The following is a 13267-nucleotide window of genomic DNA, read 5'->3' as shown; positions in this document are numbered from 1 at the left end:
GCCCTTTCTCTACTTCTTATCGATGCTATCTCTCCTCATAGATGCATCTCTTATGTGACTGCTTCTATTTTATTCAATCTTCATTCTATCAAAAATTTACTTCTAAATTTTTTTTTTTTTTTTTTTATTTATAACACTAAATATGACTAAATATAATTTTATAAAATTATTTGAAGCGGTAAAAAATTTTTAATTAAACCCGAAATACTTGAGCTAATTTCATAATTAGCTGAAATATTTGAGAGCTCAAAAAACAAAACTATAAGACCGGTATGTAGTTAAAGAAACCACACGGTATAAATATATATAATAAAAATAATAACATCATTAATTTCCGTATTTGATTATCCTCAATATAACTCGGGATTTGTTGTTGGTATAGTATCTGTGGATCGTTTAACATGGGCGAGGCACGTTTAACATCATTGACCCCGTGTATTTGATCTCTTACAGCATCTCTCCACTACTGCGGTATATTTATAATAAATTTATTAACAATAAAATGAATTTGAATTACTGCAATTCGAATCGTAAATCGCAAAGGCAAGCTCGAGTACAATAAAAATAAATAATTAGCAAAATAGCATTAAAAAATATTCTAATAATATATTGACTCTTGATTCCAGGTATTAGAAAATAAAATTCAAGATGAGACTATAAATGACATCTTTCACAATTAGCATCGTACTGAGAGTCGATGAAAGATGATAATGATAGTAATAATGATGATGATGGCGATGGTGATGATGATGATAATGATGAGGACGACGACCAGGAACATAATCGCCTTGAGTGAGGTTACAAATTTACTATTTTATTTTTATCTTATTGTACAATAAGACTCTTCACTTGTGTCTTGTATCGTCACTTCACTCATGTAGACCGGCTGAATCTTCAGTCTTTACAAAGGCCTATGGTCTACGTCTACAACACAGTGTTTATTCTCTCTACCTGCCTCAACTTTTTATTTTTAATCCTTATCTTTTTCCCGCGGCTCGTTACAGGCGAATAAATCGGCGGGAGCCGAGACGAGGCGAGGTCGGGGCTTTTACTATGAGCACCAACGATAGGAGGTCAACCCTACCGTTGATTCACTATTACCGCTCGGAGAAGCTTACAGTAGGGATACCAAGTCGCTTCTGGGTGGTAATTAGTTCCAATCCTCGTAACAACGTCGTATATCTCTCAGGTAATTTTTATCCTTCCGCTACATCCACATCTTAAGATATATTGTCTCTGTCTCGATTATTTTTATGTCACTATGCATCAATTTTGTTAAATATTTATTTTTTTATTTTTATTATTAAATCTACTGTGCCTTTCTAGTAATTTAGATAAATTATTTTTACAACTAAATTTTAATTTGATTTTGGCAATTTATCTCAGTTAGGTTTAATGCGACAAAAACAGCAGGCATATATTTTTTAGTGAAACTAAATTAATTTTAAAACTATAAGATGTTTGTTTTAATTAATTTATGTGGATATGGTAGTTTAAAATAATTAAAAAAAATCTAATTAAGAATCCTTAAGTAAATAGAATATTTTAAAAATAAAAATCTGCGTGATTTATACAAAAAATTTTTTATTTGACTCTAAAACTCATAAAAAAAAAAAATAAACTATTAATATATAGAAGATAATTATGGGATATAATATATAATACAACGAAAAATTTTTAGAAAAGCCCGTGGCCTCGAGCGCAGACTTTTAAAATCAAACACACGGAAATCCGGTGAAATAAAAAAGTAGAGGCGTGATCTTTTGAAATTTCTGTGTATAATTTTTCTTAGTTAGTTTTAAGGGCTAAATATTACATTTTTTTATTATTTATTAATATCCTTGATATTATTTTTTATTGTATGTTATTATTTATTTTCTTTTTATTCCATTTCTTCAGGCGATCCCCGAGTCATTCCGATTTGTCACACTTTCGATTGGACCCCCGGCACACGAAGGAGTGAGCGCCGGGATTACAATGACATCAGGGTGGATTCTCTTCAGGTAAACAATAATAGAATTGATTGAAATTATTGCTTTTCGGTTTTAGGTAAAAAATAATAGGGTAAAAATAAAATAAAAGCAAAAGAAAGGTTGAGTAGGACGGAAAATAAATCGGGCCACCTCCTACTGCTAGGAAAATCCGATATTATATAGGAATATAGAATAGCGGCCCACCGCGCGCGATCAATCGTTTCTACTTGCCGCTTTTATATGAATTCCTTGTTTCCCGTGGCTACCGTGGCTGCTACCTTTGTTCATAATTCTTTAAAACATCTTTTTATTTTCTCTATAATACACTTTTATTTTATAAACTTAATTATTTTATTCCTTTACTAGACCACCTAATTCGAAATGATAAGTTATTTTTATTTTTATTCATTTCTTTTGATAAAACCACAATCATTTTTTATATCCATTAAATTTTATTTCTTTATTGTAACCTATTATTTTTTATCGCTAATGTAAAAAGTTTTTGTAATAGCTTGAGGATAGAAGCTGCAAATTTGATAAGAAATTTTCCGGATAATTTTATTTTATAAGAAAAATTTTTAAATAGGATTTTATTTTGTGGAATTTAAATATTTTATTATGAATCAAAAATTAAAGATGTGGAAAAAGAAATTTAATTGATGGAAGAAAAAAATTTTTAAGCTAAAAATATTATTTTTTTGGGTTATGAGTTTTATTCCTTAATCAAGTTAAATTTTATTAGATCAGAATTTATTTTAAAATTTTAGTTAAAATAAACTAGAATTTATGAAATAAAATTTTTGAGAGTTAATTACAAGTAGAAAAAACTATTTTAAAATTTTATTATGATATTACATATAAAAAAAAAAAATTATTTTTCCACCAATGCAAGTTCCTAACGAACTGCAGTGTAATAAAAGTATCGCTGTAAGGAAAAAGCAGTAGAGTTTACTCTGTTGATACTGTTATGATTGATGGAAGTATGACCTCAGAGCCGAAGGGGATAAAAATTTAAATAAATTATCCATTTTAAAACCGGGTATCAAAGTGTATGACATACAGATACATATGTCATTTCCTTATGGGCAATCAATGGGTGATTATACCAGCACTGAAAAGTTGTTGACCATAAACTCACACAAACTTTTTTTACCACGCGTTTACACACAACGACGTGCTAATGATGAGACGAAACGACCGGCTAACAATATCTGTGTACTTTATGCTTTCGATAATCATCCTCACGAATTATACTTTAATATCTTAAATTATAGTTATTAAAATTAAAAATTATAAAAAAATTACAAAGTTGATCCAAGATTCCTCCTCGTTTTATTCGCATCAAACACGTTAAATTTATTTAGTATTTTTCAGTAGAAAAAATAATTTTTCTTGATAAACCCAGACCACCTAAGAAGAAAAATCAAAGTTACACATTAACTGTAATTTAAAAACTAATCTAATCGACTTAGTTGGTCGGCGGATTTTTTTTTAATAAATTGAATTTAAATATAAATTAAAATTTTATTGCGATATTTGTGGAGAGAAAAATATGATAATAAATAAAATATTATTAAAGAATGGAGCTATACTCGTTCTGCATTAACCACGGCTAATCTAGATATCTCAACGACTCCTAAATCTTCGGAGCAATTAAGTGTATGAGGATGGTAATCGTAATTGTTAAAGGCAATTGCTAATTACTCCGTGAGTACGCGCGGTAGTTAAATGAAAATGAGGAGGCGTGGTCCATAATTCACTTTAAGATCCACGTTCAATAAAAATTTTGTGCTGATGATTTAAAGAATTTGACTCTTTATATCCATTTTATATTTTTAGAATTTTATGGGTGTGTGTGCATTATTTATCATGAAATATGATTATGATTAATAAATAATAAACGTATGTCGTCAAGTGTCGAAGCGCAAATGTTACTCGAGATAATTTTTAATAATTAGTCTAATTTTAACGGTACTTTTAATTATTTTTTTGGTGATAAGAGGCATGAATTTTGCTCGGGTACATGCTTATGATTGTGTGTGCTTCTTGAGATTAACAAAAATAAAAGTATACTTACGAAGGGTTGCACGCAAAAATTAGCTGGTTAATGTTCTGAGTTTAATTGTCGGTTGGATTTTAAAATAAAAAAAAAAAAAAAAAACACACGTGGAAGCTAAGTGGAGCTTACCGAAATTGTGCTCAAGTGGTGGAAATCATGACAAAGTGTAAAAAATATCGAGTTTAACCGTGTTAATAATCGACCAAAGGGGTCCAGGCTTGGATCGACTCAGCAGGGGTACGGGCGAACGTAGACCAAGAAATTATTGAATGTGTTATGTCAAAAACGGTAAATTATAAATTCAAAATTTGAGCGGTCGACGAACTTATCGGGGGCAATATTCCCGCGGAGCGGATCTACGTTTTGTAAGGATCGCGTGATTAATATTTTGAAGCAGCTACTTCGGCTGGTAATATAATTATTGATAAGAACATGTATTCATGATGTACGTTCTGCTCCATACTGGCCGCTGTAATTCTAATTGCGCTCGGTAAAAAGTGAGAAGAAAAAATCAAAAGTGTTTTAACATCATCAAGAAATTAAGTGTCGCCATATGGATGTTAGCGAGCGAGATTTTACGCGAACATACTGGTTATATAATCATAATATTTTTGTTTACACGTGTTTCATGTAAAGTGGCTTTTAAATGCCTGGAACAAGTATTTTTATTTTTGAAATTAAATCGATAATTGAATACTGCTTGAATTTTTCGGAATTTTACAGAGTTGAAAATTTATTTGATTTATATGAGAGTATTTTTCGAAGCTTGTAATCAATTTTTCATGAGATTTTTTTTTCTTTTTAATTTAATTTTCTTGCATTAATTTTAAATAATTTATCCTTTTAATAATTCATTTATTTAGAAGCAATTTTTTAATTTATTACGTATAAAAAATTATTTTTTTGACGAGTAAATTAAATTTATTTTAACTTTTTTATTTGTCATATTTTTATTATGAAAAAAAAAAAAAAAAAAAAAAAAAATTAATTTATCAAATCAATTAAAGTTATTGAGTTATGAAAATTGTCGAATTAAAATTTTTACACTTGATTTTTATGTAAAGATTTAAATAAATATTTATTAACTAATTAATAAATATTAATTAAATTTTCTGATATTAAAAAATAATTTATTAACAGTTAACAAATTTTATAAATTAAATTAAACATAAAAAATCTTTCTCTCAGTCTGTAATAAAATTAATTTTTATTAAAGATTCAAAAATTAAAAGAATTTTCACAGAACTAACAGTAAATTTGATTATAATATTCATCAGTATTTTGTCAAACAAACCAAATACAAATTTCTCCGAGTTCCTCCCTAAAAAAATCAATAATATGCCATCTGTCGGTCACCAGCGTGCCCTGTATCCATCAAACCCGCAATAAAATGAATTGTAATCAGCTAACAAACTGTCTCAATATAATCCAATATCCAACATTGTGATACATTGTCATAATGCGACCCGAGAACAATACTCTAGTTATACATCGTCATTTGCTTTCGTACTCATTTGAATTTTTATTGTAACTTACTCCCACCCGACTCCACATACACAAGTTAATTTGTAAAGAAGTAAAAAATTTACCGAATGGATAAATGAAATATACATACATATATCAAAGAATCAAGTACAGTATACGCACAACTAGCCTTGTAATTTTCAACATCCTTTCCATTCTACATTGACTCCGCACACATCCGATCGCAAAAACTTCTCAATGCGATCTTCAGGTGCATATTTCAATGGCTGTGAGATAAACAATGCCATCTTCCCTGTATGTATATCCGCTTATGTAATATCCTTCCGGTTTTGTGCCATCCGAGTTTCTCATTGGCCGATAAAACAAAATTCCCCCGCATCCACGCACTCACACACTAAAATATTTTATAATTTTCAATGAACTCGACAAGTGAAAGAGTCTTATTAAATGTTTGTCTTTTCTTATTCTCAAAAAATATCCTTCCGCTTCATTTCACTTGCCCTAATTACAATTCACTCTTCTGTATTCTGTCAGACAAAAATAATAACAACTATTGTATTCATTTCTTCTTCATTTTTTTGGAAATGTCACTAGTAAAAATTATTTGGAGTAAAAAATTTCAAGGAATTTAATTCTAAAGAATTTCACTCTCATTTTAGAACACAGAAACATTTTTTCTTTATTAAAAAAAAATTTACCCTCTAAATTTTTTTATATTTTTTATTATAAATAAAAGTTTTTAAAGATATAAGCTCATCCTGACGTTACACTCATCAAGAGCTTTCATTTAAGTACCAACATGCATTTTTGATATATATATATATATATATATATATATATATATATATATATATATATATATATATATATATATATATATATATATATATATATATATATATATATATGAAAAATTGATGTGGGTACTTAAATGAAAGGTCTTGATGAGTATAACATCGGGATGAGTTTATATCTTTAAAAATGTCAATAGTTTACAAGATATTAAAAAAAAAAAAATAGATCAAAAAATTTTGAAATTACTTTAATTCAAAATAAGTAAACAGATAAATTGAGATGACATAAAAAAAACGTATGCATAAAAATAATCGGACAAATTATCGTCGATTCTTGCAGCCGTCTTCTGCAAGACTAATCTTGTGGCGCACGATAAATCCACGTCTATTCTTGATGTTATCCTGCTAGTTAAGCATGCAAATGTGTGCGTAAGAACCGCGATTGGTCCAGTATATAATTGTAAGGACAATACTGAGACACAGATGAATAAATTTATAAATAAAATAAAATACCTGTAAGTAACGTTAATAGCAAAAAAATAAAATAAAATATAAGAAGTGGTTGTCTCTTTCACATTTCACACAATAACGGCCTCCGGAACTGGCACAAACGAATCAAATATATGTGTGTTTGTGGACAAAGGAGGATAGAAACGTCTTGTGATAGAAGGATACTTGAGATTATGAATGTATGTATGTATATATACATTTGAAATACGTATTTATATGTGTATGTGGATCCAACAGAGTGTACATTAAAGATCTTTGTCCAGCAGCGACTCTCGGTGCATACTGGTTACACAGTGCGTTTCCTGGATCATTGCCAAGGTGAAATCATCGCTGTCACCGTAATAAGAAGCTTTTCATTTCAATGAAAATGATTAACGAGTCCCTAAGGATCTTAGATGTACGGTAATAATCATTTTTTCCCGAGAGAAAGATTATAAATAATAATATTAAGTATTGCAATTGTAATATGGATAATGTGCCTCTGCTCATTGTTGGAGACTAGATACAATGTAGAATATGTATGGCTAATGCTGGATGAGGGTCATGGAGTAAGAGATTTAAAATAGTGTATAATGTAAGATTTGTGCTAGGTTAATTGCGAGATTAGATAGTTGTGGTATGAGGACGCGTGCACGCTCTTGGACTCCAGATCGCCTGGATGAGTTTAAGTCTCAAGTGATTGTTATCTCTTTTCACTCGAGAGTCCAGGTTCAGTCTCGGGTTCGTCTGCTTTTATTTTTTAGCTTTTTTTCTCGTGGGAAAATTTATGGTGGTTTTAAATACAAAGTTAGTGTTTGTTTGAAAATTAAATTTTTATTTTATTTTTAATTTTGGTCTAGATGTAGCCACAGGTTATGGGCCCAGACCCGGCATTTGAGTGTAATATTTAAAAAAATTGATAATATTAATTTTTTTTCATTAAAAATTGAATATTTTACTCTAAGAGAAAATAATTTTTGTCGTGTCAAAAAAATTTTTTTAATTAAAAAAATTTAGGTCTTAAACAAAGAATTATTTTTTTCTGTAAAAGAAAATTATAAAAAAAAGTTAAGACTATTTACTTTTCTAAAATAGAGCGTTAAAATAATTATAGTAATTGCTTGAAGAAAAAAATAAATTTTTAAAGTATTCAAATCAGCACCTAAAAATATCAATAAGATTAAAAATTGAAGAGATGGTTATTTCTCAAAAGATTATTAAATTATCCGACACTCAGGGTGTACCTCAAGGGTTTACTTGCGGGTAATGCGCCTATTAAGTTGTTAACGATGAATTACTTTAAGCTTTAACTGTAATCTTTCGCGGTAGCTGATTAAATCCGTTGTTTCTGCAAAACCCCAACAACGAATAGCAAATACGATAGGAGGTAAGCAAAGTACAAGACTAAAGCCTTGTATTATGTGTATTTGAGGAAAGGAATGACATGAAAGGAATGACGTGTCCTTGGGGTTACTCTATACCCAAATAGACGGTTTCGGGTCTGCAGCGGTTCCACGAAAATGCATCTCGTGTAGCAAATCTTTAACTCGCTCCTTTCTCCATTATCGATGAGCACACAGACAATCAGTAGTCGTGTCGGTCCTCGCCCCGAGTCACCGAATTTGTGTTATAATCTTCACAAGACCACTCTCTACTCTAGCATTAGAAAATGGTTATCCGCAAAATTCTTCGCCGTTAGTGTGCAGTGTGTCGGCTTAATATTTAACCCGCGGGCTTTTTTAACTCCTCTTTTTTTACATTTTTAAGGTTAAATATATGTTCATAAAATTTTTTTATTATTATATTTATCCTATTTTATTCACAAATTCAATTTCAATCGCTAAATTATTTTTTAAAAATTTTAAATAATATTTATAATTGCTATAAAAAATATTCATTTATAAATAAAGTCTGAATTCTCAATAAAATACTGAAAATTGAGAAAAATCACATTTTTATAAAAATGTCTCTTATAAATTTTTTTTTATCCAATTCTTTAGTCAAAAATTGATAATGAAACAATGAAAGATAAAATTGATAATTTTTTTGTACAAAAAATTAAAAATAAAAGCATCGATATATTTTTACACGTGGCAAATTTAAAAATATTTAGATTTAAAATATTTTCGCATATAATTTGAAAATTTAAAATCACGAATAAATGTTTTCGCCCGAAAAATACACGGCAATTTGAATAGTTATTGTTATAATAACAAAATAAAATAAAAAATGAAGCATAGACAGACAAAAATATATTTGCATGTCCACCGGCGTCTAAGGAGACGAGGGCTGAGTTCTCGGTTTCTACTTAGAGCTTTGGGCCAAAGTAAAAGAGCTCGACCGCCACGCGATTCAAAACAACTAAACGTGTGTATATACAGTATAGTTAAACTTGCATAGAGATTAGACACAGAATAGCTCTGATTTTTTCAATTTTTTTATTATTTTTGACTCCTATTTCTATAGTCATGGATGCGGTGTTGCAAATTGCCGGTGGATTAGAAGCGCGCGCCCGCACACATAATGTACTGAAAAGAGACCCGGTGGAACCCTCAGGGCTACTACCACCCGAGATTATTGTCTCGTGCCTCACGAGAGATAGAGAGAAACCCAGAGGCCGACGAACGGGACAAGTCCAGACTCTCAGCTATTCTCTTCTCTATCTCTACTCTTATATCTGTGTAATCTTTACATATACCTTTACAATATCTATGTTGTCTTCTGTTATGTTATATGTCGTGTGTAGCTATCAGGGGGAACTAAATAACAGACGCTACGGGGTGGCGTTGCCTTTTCATTTTTACTCATCTTCAATTTTTATTTATTCCTTGCACTCCTTCGCAATTCCTTTATTTTTCACCTCCAGAGATATCTTCCGATTTATTTACATACATTTTTTAATTTAAATATTATTTACTCATTTTTTTCACGCCTCATTATCTAAAAATAATAATAATAATAATAATAATAATAATAATAATAATAATAACACAATAAATAGTTATCTTTTTTTAAATTCAAATTTTTCGTGAATGCCAAATTTATTCTCATAATTTTTAAATAATTTCGAATTTGAATAATTCAGTGAAATAAATATGAAAAAATTTAGAGCAGAAAAAAATTTTATTTTTTAAGAACAAATTTATTTTTCTTATTAAAAATTAAAAAATTTATGTTTGAAATAAAAATTGCCCATGTTTAAACTCACTCAATCTCCAAAACCTAGAGGAGAAGTTAACTATGTTATTGACAACAAATTAAAAATGATTATTCCGGTAAAAATCTTCTTCTAACAGCCAAAAAAAATAAAAACAGTCACTTGATAATTATTAAGGATACGGTTGAACTAATCCCCAATAATTATATTTTCATAATTTCAGTTTCGGCAGAGTTTGAACTGGCTACCGTGCAAATTTAACCTGATTAGGTACGGTAGGCCCAGGCTCCCCAACTATCCGCCTCCGACTCCAACTTGGACAGATACCTATTAGAGAAAATTACAGGAAAAGCCGTAAATAAAAATACCGGTAAGGAATTATATTTATTTACTTAAGTTAGTGTAATTTTGAGGTCTACTTTAGTTCTCATACTTCTGGCGAGCTGAATAGTCTAGTTTGTTAAAAAGAATGAAGTTTTTCTTCTGTTTGTTTGCTCAAATATTAACCGGTCTTATATTTAATAAGAGCAGGAACAAGAAGACATATATACATGTAAATATACATGCAAACAAATACGTATGCCTAAGTAGGGCTTATAAAGACATCGCCACGCGCCCACGTGTACTGAGCTTCTTGCTCGTTAATCGTACATTATTGCTGTTCTGTTGTCTTAACTTTATGTGAGCCTTTTATTGTGTCGGTATGCAACATACTCGCAACATACAAGTGTAAGCATGTTGGAGCCAAGCTCGAGATTTAATGTGCATGTGTAGATCCGAGGAACGGAGCACCCACATTCATTGTCCAATCAGACGATTTATCATTGCGGGGGAAGATCAGGACGAGTTATTGACTTGTTCGATTCTGTAGGTTACGCCCCGCGATCTACCTCGACCCCTACCTACTTACAGATTACAGTTCGCCACCTCTTTCTCTTTGGGTGTATATAACATACTTATACTTATACTTACTTGTGGATGTAACCACGTGTAAGTATAATCACGGACAAGTGAGTAAGCTTTAAATATACTGTCTTGCCACGAGGCTCTGGCTCCAAAGGACGACAATTTTTAACGACCCACGATAATGTCCGAGTGAATTTTACAGTCTGTTTAATTCAATTATCAATTTTGATTTTTTTTTTTTTTAGTTTGAAATTAAAATAAATAAAAAATAAAAATTATCTGTATTATTAAGAAAATAAGAAAAATTTTGTGTCCAGGATAGTCGCATAATAAAATCGGTTTTTTTTTAGTGAAATTTAATGTCATTGTAAAGGTCTTGACTTAAATTTGTGCCTTTTGGTTTATTTAAATTTTGGACTAAAAATTTGAATAAATAACTTTTTTTTTTTTTTAATTATCTATTTTAATTTAAATTTAGAGTTTTTGAATTGGAGCCAAAAAATTTTAATAAATAAAAAATTTTTTGAATAAATAAAAAATTGAAAAATAAAAATTATCAATTAAAAATAGTTTAAAGATTTCAAATTTTAAGTGTAGAGATATAGATGTTTGTTAAAAAAAAATGACTGGGAAAAAATATGTTTAAAAAGTTGAAACATGATAAATGAGAAGCGGCATCAGATCCCGTGCAACTGGGAGTAAACAACTCCTGAAGGGTTGCAACAACACCCGATTAGGCCAGTGAATTATGGCAAGTCCAAGAGAAGCCTCGACGCATATATGAAGAGGAAGAGAACCATAGATAAGATGACTGGGCCTTAGTATTATATTATATTAATATTAGTCTGGCGCTGTTCAGCCTTTGCCTTATCCTTATCCTGAGCGGTGGCAGATCAACAATCCGATTAAAAACTCCTCAGGCGATCGACAACCTCTCCTTTTTTTATATTCTTATTCATTAAAAATTATGAAGGAAGAATGCCTACGATTGTTATATTTTTTTGCACTCAAAAGTACCTGTAAAGAGCAAGTTTAATAAGTATTGCCCCGGGTATTAGTCAACCACTCATTTCACTAACGAACCCGGCGATTTATTACGCACGAAATCGTCTAAGTGGAACGATACACAATCGAATTCAACCCAGAAGGCTTCTTTTAAAAAAAAATTTTTTTTTTTTTTTGGTAGAAGCATTAAAATAAAAATTATTGGCCTATCTGGTGTTGAAACTTCACACTTCAAAATATTTTAGCCAAAAATTAGATTTATATTTTTTAAAACAATTTATTAATATTTTCATAGAATTTTTTAAACCTCAAATTTTCTTTGATTGCTTCCAAAGTTTTTTTTTCTACTATTTCCTGTTTTTAATATCTAAAAAATTTTTTTTTGTAAAAAAAATGAACTTTCCGGCACAAGGATAAAGTAAAAAAAAAAAATTGACCCTTTAAGTTTTAATTAATTTATCTTAAAATTTTTTTACGACCAAGTAAAAATTTTTTTTACAAATTTTGAACTAGAAATATTCCAGCAAAGCGTTCAAAAATTTCTTAAATCCCAAATTTATTTTAATTTCCTACTTCAAAGTATTTTTTTTACTATTTCCTGTTCTAAATATCTAAAAATTTTTTTTACTAACTTCTCGGCACGGGATAAAATTAATAAAAAAAATTAAATTATATCTTCCAAGCTCCTAATAGTCTAGACCTAAGTCTCCTTTTATTTTCATTCATTAAACACTACAACGAAAACAAAAAAAAACATCCAATTGTAATTAATCTCTTCGATAGTTCATCCGTTCAAACATCAATTGGTAACGCAGTTTTTTCTAATTACATCCAGTAAATATGAATATAAACCTTGACAAAGATATTAAATGGAATGAAAAAATCTGAAGTTTAAAGTAGAACAGCAGTTAGTCTTCTAAATACGAATTAAACCCTTAAGGCCTCCAACAGATGTAGTAATTCGCCGGTAATTAATTACACCGTGCATCACACACTCGCGTCATTATATTTCTCAGCGATTAGATTATATTCTAATAATAATTTAAGAAATACCTGGGAGCAGCAAACATAGCTGTTATTATCAACCGGTTATCACGATTGAAACTCGATATTTAGATTAGGTATAGAAATAGCCGCTAGTCTTTAACACATATAACAATTCGATTGATTCGATTGATTCTCCGATCTCAGATAAATAATATATCTATCGATTTCATCGCCGGGATAATTGAACACTCGGAGAAATACGCATCTGGATCTAGATTGCTTTCTCTTAAATTTTTAATTTATCTCCTGCATATTTAACAGTTTAAATTAATTTTTATTTTTATACTTCCAAAAAAAATGAAAAATATGAATTTTTTAATTTTTGTGAAGAAAAAAATTAATATGCAAGACG

General features: G+C 29.7%; 1 protein-coding gene across 1 annotated transcript in view; it reads left to right on the top strand.

The window, feature by feature from the left end:
• Positions 1–716: 716 nt before the first annotated feature.
• LOC141530583 (uncharacterized) overlaps positions 717–13267 on the top strand; it is a 56266-nt gene continuing 43715 nt past the window's right edge. The window contains exons 1-4 of the mRNA XM_074247771.1: positions 717–797; positions 1005–1189; positions 1900–2003; positions 10181–10327. Of these exons, the coding sequence (XP_074103872.1) occupies positions 1054–1189; positions 1900–2003; positions 10181–10291 (351 nt within the window). The 5' untranslated portion in view covers positions 717–797; positions 1005–1053 and the 3' untranslated portion in view covers positions 10292–10327. The remainder of the gene's footprint in view (positions 798–1004; positions 1190–1899; positions 2004–10180; positions 10328–13267) is intronic.

The sequence above is a fragment of the Cotesia typhae genome, unplaced genomic scaffold (assembly GCF_013202065.1).
Source record: "Cotesia typhae breed Kobodo isofemale line unplaced genomic scaffold, CoteBio_Ctyphae contig_5, whole genome shotgun sequence".
Taxonomy (NCBI): Eukaryota; Metazoa; Arthropoda; class Insecta; order Hymenoptera; family Braconidae; genus Cotesia; species Cotesia typhae.
Note: the sequence above shows the minus strand (reverse complement) of the source record. Positions and strands in the feature narration are given on the sequence as shown.